General features: G+C 39.1%; 2 protein-coding genes across 2 annotated transcripts; both read right to left on the bottom strand.

Annotated features, from left to right (window-relative positions):
• Nucleotides 1-1,018: 1,018 nt before the first annotated feature.
• Nucleotides 1,019-5,311, bottom strand: LOC141913065 (L-gulonolactone oxidase-like). The gene is made up of 11 exons (XM_074804508.1): nucleotides 5,094-5,311; nucleotides 4,889-5,014; nucleotides 4,552-4,646; nucleotides 4,098-4,188; nucleotides 3,703-3,888; nucleotides 3,489-3,602; nucleotides 3,330-3,403; nucleotides 2,629-2,775; nucleotides 2,220-2,381; nucleotides 1,640-1,730; nucleotides 1,019-1,474 (listed from the first exon to the last, which is right to left on the bottom strand). Exons 1-11 carry the CDS (start codon nucleotides 5,217-5,219, stop codon nucleotides 1,343-1,345), a joined length of 1,344 nt encoding a protein of 447 aa, XP_074660609.1. The 5' UTR covers nucleotides 5,220-5,311; the 3' UTR covers nucleotides 1,019-1,342.
• Nucleotides 5,312-6,165: 854 nt separating this feature from the next.
• Nucleotides 6,166-10,893, bottom strand: LOC141912788 (L-gulonolactone oxidase-like). The gene is made up of 11 exons (XM_074804183.1): nucleotides 10,400-10,893; nucleotides 10,195-10,320; nucleotides 9,857-9,951; nucleotides 9,380-9,470; nucleotides 8,987-9,172; nucleotides 8,773-8,886; nucleotides 8,617-8,690; nucleotides 7,916-8,062; nucleotides 7,507-7,668; nucleotides 6,927-7,017; nucleotides 6,166-6,761 (listed from the first exon to the last, which is right to left on the bottom strand). Exons 1-11 carry the CDS (start codon nucleotides 10,523-10,525, stop codon nucleotides 6,630-6,632), a joined length of 1,344 nt encoding a protein of 447 aa, XP_074660284.1. The 5' UTR covers nucleotides 10,526-10,893; the 3' UTR covers nucleotides 6,166-6,629.
• Between the last annotated feature and the right edge of the window lie 252 nt (nucleotides 10,894-11,145).

Raw genomic sequence — 11,145 nt, 5'->3', positions numbered from 1 at the left:
GACTCGACACAGAAAAGAAAATTGTTGACACGGATTCAGAGTTTAACTCATTGAAAATGAACTAATTTCAACTCGGAGTTGTTAACTCTTGCTCACAACTGTGCGGAACTAGATCCAGAATGTCACCAAAAAAACTTAACACAGAATTAATTCAGAGCCATTCGTCAAAACAATATTTCAGTTTTAAGGATTTTAATGATTTTGGTTCATCACAAATTCTCCGATGAGTACATCTATTCCGCTAATGAAACATCACTACTAAACTACCTATGTCAATGTCAATGCAGTGTTCACGTATTTCAGATGGGTCACATATTTGTGGTTCGTATTTCTTTGATTGGTTTCATGTTCGAAATATAATGTACATCTCAGGTTCACTAGGGTCGATCCGTCACGTGGGGCATGAAATTTAAAACTTTCACGGTTCTTTATCGGTCATGCACGTGTTGAAGGTGAGTAATTCCTGTAGTACATTTAAAAATTGTAATTAAAAGTGAATTTTGGAACCGATTTAGGATTTATTACGTAACAGTTTTCATCGGAACAAGCGGGAGACGAATTGCGCGACGCGTATTCGAATCAGGTTCGAATCCCGTATATTACGGTTTACGGTTTGTGATTGGTCAGAGCTGCTGCAGGTTGTTGTCCTCCTCTCCTCGACCGATGCCAGGGTTCCCCGCTGGGATTCGAAACCGATGACATCGTTACACTCACCCACGGCACGAAACCCTGCCACACCAGACCGGGTGCGCGGGTTCAGGATGATGCTTTTATTAGCCAATTAGATTCCCCATTTTAACGTTAATGGTTTTAAAATGCGTATTAATATGAGCTTCGCCTCACAACCCTCGTTTATGAAAGTTCCACAAGTCGCACCAATCTATCGGCGCTGTTTTAAAGAGAGTTCCCATGCGGAGGCCGGAGTCTGGATCCATAAAACCACACATACGACTATTAACTAATCATTGATTGTTTATATATATTTGCATTTTATTTAGTTTACATAATTTGTATAGTATCAATTTAGTTTTATTAAGCAATCAAAGTTTATATACATTGCTGTTATGAGTGAATATGATATTGAAGCATTTCCAAAGACGTCTTCTTCAACTCATTTGCATCAGACTCCATTTTACGAACTTAATCAATCTTAACAATATTGATTTCATGCCAAACAATTAGAATTATTTTCAAATCATTAAAAATTATCGTTTTTAGCCATGAAAACAGTTAATAATTCAAAAATGGTTGTTCATTTCTCTTTTCAACACGAGAGAAATACATAATACAATCCCAGACAAAAATAGATAGACTTTAGTAATGAATTGCTCTCTCTCTCCCTCTAACTGTCGAAAACTTGTCTCAGGTAACGATTCATGAATATTCCACGTGGATCTAAACGCTCACGAACTCGGTGGAACTGATTCCACATTGGGTAGAGTTGCTTCAGCTGATGACAATCCATACTGTGCGCCTTGACAATTTAGAATAAACAAAAAGGAAGAAAAACTACATCAAACTTCATGAATATCAAATGTTATCGAGGTTCCCTGATGACTGGTGTCACAGGTTCAATGCGTAAGATACTGACTTTAAGTGAACTCCGATGATACAGCAATGTCTGCTGACCTCAACTTACCTTCGCCCAGTGCGGTCTACCAGCGATTTCTTGAACAATTTTCTCAAAATCGGCCCAATATTCAGAATGTGGAATAGCTTTACCATATGGTCTGTAACAGTGAACAAATTAAATGTCGCTTTATCTCGATCGCGCTTGGGAACAATGAGTATTTTACCTGCTGTACACATTCAGTTCCTTCCACAGTTCTGAGCAGAATTTGAGGATAGCTTTTGGAACTGTGCACGTAATAAGGTCTATGATTGTTTAGCAGGACTCAGAACCGTTGAATCAGATCGACTGTGGACCTGGGTCCTGGAAGTAGGTCTAGAACTGTAGAATTGTGGGGTCCCGGGTATAGAACTGAATATTCAGACTTGCCGAGCTGAATACAGAACTGTCGAACTTTCGAAGTGGGCCTTTGGAACTGGGTCCATAAAGAAACTGTGCAAGTCATGAGCTGTGGAACAGGATCCACAGAACCTTTGAGCCAAACTGTAGGCCCTGAACTTTGGTATTAGCTCCAGACCTGTGGAACTGGGTCCGTAAAGGAACTATGGAACCGGGCAGTGGAACTGTGGATGAGTAGTTGTGTAGTCACCTGTAGCTGATGATATTGATATATGTAGAATCACGGCCGTAAGCCGGACTCAGATAAATATCATCTGATTTCACAAACCGAACTTGAATCGGGAAGTGCGCCTGGTGATGATTCTGAATGATTCGAGTTTGTAACTCTTTCAAAACTAGCGCCGTTTTATCTCTGTAAAAACCGAGAAACAAAATTATAGAATCATTTTACAAAAGTGACTAGTTACACAGCACCGTCGGATTCGAGGAGATTTGAAATACGGTCTGGAATCTTGGCGTCAAAATTTGGTCAACAAATAGTTGGCCCGGATGTATTCAATGAAGTCAACAAATTCAAAGTTAGCCGTTTTAAGCTTAAACTTTTCCCTGAAATTGATCCCAAGTAAGAAGTTATCGATTATTTGGGAAATGAGCCGTACCTCGGGAACGAGTATTCCATCACGTCTGGTTTTATCAAAACTTCAAAGTTGAAGATATTCGGCGACCAGTCTACCGTCCGCGTGTGACCAAAATTCAACCATAAATACAGCCTATTGATGTATCTAGTTAAACTCGGTACAAATGTACTGGAAATATATAAAATATCAGTTGTCAATGTTATCAACGTTGTACGATTTTAGTTGGTTTTGCGCATTTAGAAAATGGTTATCTAAAGAAGAAAGTATTACTATAAACAATTTTTCCAGTTGAAAAACTGCACTTCAGACACCACTGTCCAAGCAATTTTTCTAGGCTTATGGCGTTATGAAGGTGTCAATCTGCAATTTGGAATCCACGTCAATCTGGCGTTAGTTCATTTTCAATTGAAATGTCTCTGGTGAAGCACTGAACACATGTGAAGTGTGGACAATCAGTTTGTGAAAGTGTGCTGATAAAATGTCTAATGTCTGATGTTTGTAGTTCATTTTCAATTAAAAATGTCTCAGGTGAAGTTCTGAACACATGTGAAGTGTGGACGATCAGTTTTTGAAAGTATGCTGATAAAATGTTTTGTCTGGTATTTTTAGTTCATTTTCAAAATATCTTAGGTAAAATTCTGAACACTTATATGAAGGCGGAGGTCTCTCACGGAGCCCAGGTTGAGGGCGGTAACGGCTCTGGTTGCAGATTGATAATTTACCTGAACCAATATAGAAATTCCAGCAGATAATATCCAATGAAAAACCGTCTGAACCAACTTGCTTTAGTTTTTGTCTGTTAAAACACGTGTCAGAGATATAAGAATGGAGACATTATTCAAAGATGAATATTTCTAGAGGAGATGTAACGATGTATATACCTTTTCAGCATCAGTGCGTTTCCTATGAAAGGCGATACAATATTCGGTGTACGGATACCAGAGCAACTCGAAATGATCCGATGCGTTCAAATGAGCGTCTAAATTCTCAAGCACCTTGAAAATATATTGAAAATGATGCCAACTTACTGTGAAAATCATTTCATTTTCGATTTTACTCTCACATATAACTGAACATAAAAGATGGCCGACGTACATCGTCCAGTTTGACCGGGTAGGTGACTCTCTGTAGGTTGAATATAGGTTCGCACTGTATTTTAGCTCGGATGATGACACCTAACGATCCTAAACTGCAACAAGCCGCTAGAAATACGTCTTTATTCTCGTCTCGTGAACAGTGGATAATTTCACCGTCGCTCGTCATCAAATCAATTTCTAATACCTGAAAAAAATGATACATCACAATTTTACCCTCAGATTTATATAATCAATTATAGATTTAAAAGTGACTGTTATTTCCATATTTGAAAGACCGATGTCACACAAAATACATATATATTACTTAATAAACAGCAATCTATATATGGTAAATTGTTCAATATTGGACATTGGACAGAAGTTGATTGATGATAATTCGCAGAATAAACTCACGTTTGTCGAACAGACACCGAATTTAGCTCCAGTACCGTGAACTGCAGTTGATATAAACCCGGCTAATGAAATATCCGATATCACTGGTAATCTACAGATAATGATAATACATGTATAATAATCATTAGAATTGTAAATAAGAAAATACATTTCATGGCTGGATGACTGGATGACTTGACGACTGGTCGACTGGGTGATTGGATGACTGGGTGACTGGACGACTGGGTGACTGGATGATTGGATGACTGGGTGACTGGGTGACTGGGTGACTGGGTGACTGGATGACTGGTCGACTGGTCGACTGGACGACTGGGCGATTGGATGACTTGATGACTGGACGACTGGGTGACTGGGTGAATGGGTGACTGAATGACTGGGTGACTGGACGACTGGGCGATTGGATGACTGGACGACTGGGTTACTGGACACAGGCCGAGGGGGTAAATATACTTACTGACTGAGAGATAAACCACTATCTTTCAGGATACGATTGAGTTGCTCAATTGAAATACCGGCCATTGCGGTACAAGTGAACTTCTCATTATCAATCTGTTATCAGAGAAAGTAAGAGTAAAGTCGTTTCAGGGAGTGACTTAACATTTCAATAAAGTTTCATCAGTTTTGTGATGATATAGGCGTTTATGTGCTCGTGTTAATATCACTAATGAAACTGTTATTCGGGGAGGGGGTTCTTACTGGATTCTCAGAAATCTTCCCTCGAGACCAGATTATTTATTTTCTCCAGGTTTAAAGGCTTGAAATGTGTACAGTTCACAGATTTTCTAACTTACTTCAACGATTCGATCGAATTTTTGTAGAGATATCATGTATTCATTGGTACAAGCGATATCGGTAAGCGATCGACCCAGTCCGACCACTTTAACAGTCCTGCCTTCGTCAACCGCTAATCTTAATATCTGTTAACATAATCTGTGTAAAGTTCTGTAAGGTTCTACAAGAAAAATAATCACAATGTTGAGCCTACATTACATATACCTGTTTGAGCTGGTCTTCATTTTCTGGTGTGAAATATAATTCAGGACGACAGGAAAACGTTCGCGACCAGTTCTCAAAATAGAAGTCATCGCGTTTTTCGCCCGTCATTTCGACCATCGCCGCCATTTTATCGTCAGTCGCTAGATACACGTCATTGAATAATCCGATCTTTTATCCGATGATTTATTTCAATTTCGTGCACACACAATATATTATACCAGTGTTAGTTCCCACCGACGGAATAGAATACAAATACGACGGCCTCAATATGAAATCCGGTTACATAAAAATTTTACATAAACTATGCACTTCTAAAACGAAGAATTGAATTTCGAATTTTTGTCGCTGTGTCTCTCAGCCAAACTCAGACAGTCGCGAGAGAACATGCGCCATAACTTTTAACACTTTTCCGACGTCGTTCAGCGAGTAAATCTAGTTTCGATATTAACAGGAATATAAAGCGGTTTGACGGTTAACATTTGAACAAAAGAAAAGAAGTTTTTTCTTTCTTCAATCGACAAGAGTTTGAGTGGTTGAAACAAAAAATGTTTTTTCTATCTACAATCGACAAGAGTTTGAGTGGTTACTGTAATACATGAGCGACAAGAGAAGAGACTCTTCGGAACATCAGCCTCTAAAGCAATCACACCCGCGGTTACTGCTCTATCATAGATACCGGGTTGTTTGCACACTTTCCAACGGAATTTCATATGGTTCAAATGCCGGGAAAATGCGTACACAGTGGAACCTCGTAACAACCAACTCGGATACAACGGTTCTTCATCGGATAAACCAAATATAGCATTTTGTCCGTTGAAAGACAATTCGATTGATTTCATACTGGACATAATGAACTATCGGTTATAACGAACAGATTTTCTGTTCCCGCGATGTTTGCTGTAACGAGGTTCCACTGTATATGAGCTTCGCCTAACAGCCCTCGTTGGTGAAAAGTTCCACTGGTCGCGCCAATCTGTCGGCGCTGTTTTAAAGAGTGTTTCGATACGGAGGCCGGAGTCTGGATCCCTAAAACCATACATACGACTAACAACTAACCATATATTGTCTATATTTGCATTTTATTTAGTTTATATAATCTTATAGTATCAATTAAGCAATCAATGTTAATATACATCGCTGTTATGAGTGAATATGATATTGAAGCATTTCCAAAGAAGTCTTCTTCAACTCATTTGCATCAGACTCCATTTTACGAACTTAATCAATCTTAACAATATTGATTTCATGCCAAACATTTTAGAATTATTTTCAAATCATTAAAAATTATCGTTTTTAGCCATGAAAACAGTTAATAATTCAAAAATGGTTGATCATTTCTCTTTCAACACGAGAGAAATAAAGAAGATTTTTTAGCGATCATTTAATACAGTGTAAATTGAATAAAAAAACAATAGTGTTAATGATTAGACTGCACAGTTTCACTGGTCGTGTTTAAAATATTTAAAGATTTCAGAAAAATCGATCCCAGACAAAAATAGATAGACTTTAGTAATGAATTGCTCTCTCTCTCCCTCTCTAACTGTCGAACACTTGTCTCAGGTAACGATTCATGAATATTCCACGTGGATCTAAACGCTCACGAACTCGGTGGAACTGATTCCACATTGGGTAGAGTTGCTTCAGCTGATGACAATCCATACTGTGCGCCTTGACAATTTACAATAAACAAAAAGGAAGAAAAGCTACATCAAACTTCATGAATATCAAATGTTATCGAGGTTCCCTGATGACTGGTGTCACAGGTTCAATGCGTAAGATACTGACTTTATGAGAACTCCGATGATACAGCAATGTCTGCTGACCTCAACTTACCTTCGCCCAGTGCGGTCTACCTGCGAATTCTTGTACAATTTTCTCATAATCGGCCCAATATTCAGAATGTGGAATAGCTTTACCATATGGTCTGTAACAGTGAACAAATTAAATGTCGCTTTATCTCGATCGCGCTTGGGAACAATGAATATTTTACCCGCTGTACACATTCAGTTCCTTCCACAGTTCTGAGCAGAATTTGAGGATAGCTTTTAGAACTGTGTACGTAATAAGGTCTATGATTGTTTAGCAGGACTCAGAACCGTTGAATCAGATCGACTGTGGACCTGGGTCCTGGAAGTAGGTCTAGAACTGTAGAACTGTGGGGTCCCGGGTATAGAACTGAATATTCAGACTTGCCGAGCTGAATACAGAACTGTCGAACTTTCGAAGTGGGCCTTTGAAACTGGGTCCATAAAGAAACTGTGCAAGTCATGAGCTGTGGAACAGGATCCACAGAACCTTTGAGCCAAACTGTAGGCCCTGAACTTTGGTATTAGCTCCAGACCTGTGGAACTGGGTCCGTAAAGGAACTATGGAACTGGGCAGGGGAACTGTGGATGAGTAGTTGTGTAGTCACCTGTAGCTGATGATATTGATATATGTAGAATCACGGCCGTAAGCCGGACTCAGATAAATATCATCTGATTTCACAAACCGAACTTGAATCGGGAAGTGCGCCTGGTGATGATTCTGAATGATTCGAGTTTGTAACTCTTTCAAAACTAGCGCCGTTTTATCTCTGTAAAAACCGAGAAACAAAATTATAGAATCATTTTACAAAAGTGACTAGTTACACAGCACCGTCGGATTCGAGGAGATTTGAAATACGGTCTGGAATCTTGGCGTCAAAATTTGGTCAACAAATAGTTGGCCTGGATGTTTTCAATGAAGTCAACAAATTCAGACTTAGCCGTTTTAAGCTTAAACTTTTCCCTGAAATTGATCCCAAGTAAGAGGTTATCGATTATTTGGGAAATGAGCCGTACCTCGGGAACGAGTATTCCATCACGTCTGGTTTTATCAAAACTTCAAAGTTGAAGATATTCGGCGACCAGTCTACCGTCCGCGTGTGACCAAAATTCAACCATAAATACAGCCTATTGATGTATCTAGTTAAACTCGGTACAAATGTACTGGAAATATATAAAATATCAGTTGTCAATGTTATCAACGTTGTACGATTTTAGTTGGTTTTGCGCATTTAGAAAATGGTTATCTAAAGAAGAAAGTATTACTATAAACAATTTTTCCAGTTGAAAAACTGCACTTCCAACGCCACTGTCCAAGCAATCTTTCTAGGCTTATGGCGTTATGAAGGTGTCAATCTGCAATTTGGAATCCACGTCAATCTGGCGTTAGTTCATTTTCAATTGAAATGTCTCTGGTGAAGCACTGAACACATGTGACGTGTGGACAATCAGTTTGTGAAAGTGTGCTGATAAAATGTCTAATGTCTGATGTTTGTAGTTCATTTTCAATTAAAAATGTCTCAGGTGAAGCACTGAACACATGTGAAGTGTGGACGATCAGTTTTTGAAAGTATGCTGATAAAATGTTTTGTCTGGTATTTTCAGTTCATTTTCAAAATATCTTAGGTAAAATTCTGAACACTTATATGAAGGCGGAGGTCTCTCACGGAGCCCAGGTTGAGGGCGGTAACGGCTCTGGTTGCAGATTGATAATTTACCTGAACCAATATAGAAATTCCAGCAGATAATATCCAATGAAAAACCGTCTGAACCAACTTGCATTAGTATTCGTCTGTTAAAACAAATGTGTCAGAGATATTAGAATGGAGACGATTCAAAAATGAATATTTCTGGAGATGTAACGATGTATATACCTTTTCAGCGTCAGTGCGTTTCCTATGAAAGGCGATACAATATCCGGTGTACGGATACCAGAGCAACTCGAAATGATCCGATGCGTTCAAATGAGCGTCTAAATTCTCAAGCACCTTGAAAATATATTGAAAATGATGCCAACTTACTGTGAAAATCAGTTCATTTTCGATTTTACTCTCACATATAACTGAACATAAAAGATGGCACACATACATCGTCCAGTTTGACCGGGTAGGTGACTCTCTGTAGGTTGAATATAGGTTCGCACTGTATTTTAGCTCGGATGATGACACCTAACGATCCTAAACTGCAACAAGCCGCTAGAAATACGTCTTTATTCTCCTCTCGTGAACAGTGGATAATTTCACCGTCGCTCGTCATCAAATCAATTTCTAATACCTGAAAAAATGAAACATCGCGATTTTACTCTCAGATTTATATCATAATTACAGACTTTCAAGTCCCTGTTATTTATTAAGTTATATATATATGTATTTTGTGACATCGGTTTATTAAATATGGAAACAGCAATCTATATATGGTAAATTGTTCAATATTGGACATTGGACAGAAGTTGATAGATGATAATTCACAGATTAAACTCACGTTTGTCGAACAGACACCGAATTTAGCTCCGGTACCGTGAACCGCAGTTGATATAAACCCGGCTAATGAAATATCCGATATCACTGGTAATCTACAGACAATAGTAATAATACATGTATAATAATCATTAGAATTGTAAAGAAGAAAATATATTTCATGGCTGGGCTACTGGTCGACTGGTCGACTGGTTGACTGGACGATTGGGTGACTGGTCGACTGGGTGACTGGATGACTTGACGACTGGTCGACTGGGTGATTGGATGACTGGGTGACTGGACGACTGGGTGACTGGATGACTGGACGACTGGATGACTGGACGACTGGGTGACTGGACGACTGGGTGACTGGACGACTGGGCGATTGGATGACTTGACGACTGGACGACTGGGTGACTGGATAAATGGGTGACTGAATGACTGGGTGACTGGATGACTGGACGACTGGGTTACTGGACACAGGCCGAGGGGGTATACTTACTGACTGAGAGATAAACCACTATCTTTCAGGATGTGATTGAGTTGCTCAATTGAAATACCGGCCATTGCGGTACAAGTGAACTTCTCATTATCAATCTGTTATCAGAGAAAGTAAGAGTAAAGTCGTTTCAGGGAGTGACTTAACATTTCAATAAAGCTTCATCAGTTTTGTGATGATATAGGCGTTTATGTGCTCGTGTTAATATCACTAATGAAACTGTTATTCGGGGAGGGGGTTCTCACTGGATTCTCAGAAATCTTCCCTCGAGACCAGATTATTTATTTTCTCCAGGTTTTAAAGGCTTGAAATGTCTACAGTTCACAGATTTTCTAACTTACTTCAACGATTCGATCGAATTTTTGTAGAGATATCATGTATTCATTGGTACAAGCGATGTCGGTAAGCGATCGACCCAGTCCGACCACTTTAACAGTCTTGCCTTCGTCAACCGCTAATCTTAATATCTGTTAACATAATCTGTGTAAAGTTCTGTAAGGTTCTACAAGAAAAATAATCACAATGTTGAGCCTTCATTACATATACCTGTTTGAGTTGGTCTTCATTTTCTGGTGTGAAATATAATTCAGGACGACACGAAAACGTTCGCGACCAGTTCTCAAAATAGAAGTCATCGCGTTTTTCGCCTGTCATTTCGACCATCGCCGCCATTTTATCGTTAGTCGCTAGAAACACGTCATTGAATAATCCGATTTTTTATCCGATGATTTATTTCAATTTCGTGCACACACAATATATTATACCAGTGTTAGTTCCCACCGACGGATAGAATACAAATACGACGGCCTCAATATGAAATCCGGTTACATAAAAATGTTACATAAACTATGCACTTCTAAAACGAAGAATTGAATTTCGAATTTTTGTCGCTGTGTCTCTCAGCCAAACTCAGACAGTCGCGAGAGAACTTTTAACACTTTTCCGACGTAGTTCAGCGAGTAAATCTAGTTTCGATATTAACAGGAATATAAAGCGGTTTGACGGTTGACATTTGAACAAAAGAAAATACGTTTTTTCTTTCTTCAATCGACAAGAGTTTGAGTTGTTGCTGTAATACATCAGCGACAAGAGAAGAGACTCTTCGGAACATCAGCCTCTAAAGCAATCACACCCGCGGTTACTGCTCTATCATAGATACCGGGTTGTTTGCACACTTTCCAACGAAATTTCATATGGTTCAAATGCCGGGAAAATGCGTACACAGTGGAACCTCGTAACAACCAACTCGGATACAACGGTTCTTCATCGGATAAACCAAATATAGCATTTTG

The sequence above is a fragment of the Tubulanus polymorphus genome, chromosome 11 (assembly GCF_964204645.1).
Source record: "Tubulanus polymorphus chromosome 11, tnTubPoly1.2, whole genome shotgun sequence".
In the NCBI taxonomy this organism is placed as follows: Eukaryota; Metazoa; Nemertea; class Palaeonemertea; order Tubulaniformes; family Tubulanidae; genus Tubulanus; species Tubulanus polymorphus.
The sequence above is the reverse complement of the archived record's forward strand: the minus strand, read 5'-3'. Positions and strand labels throughout refer to the sequence as shown.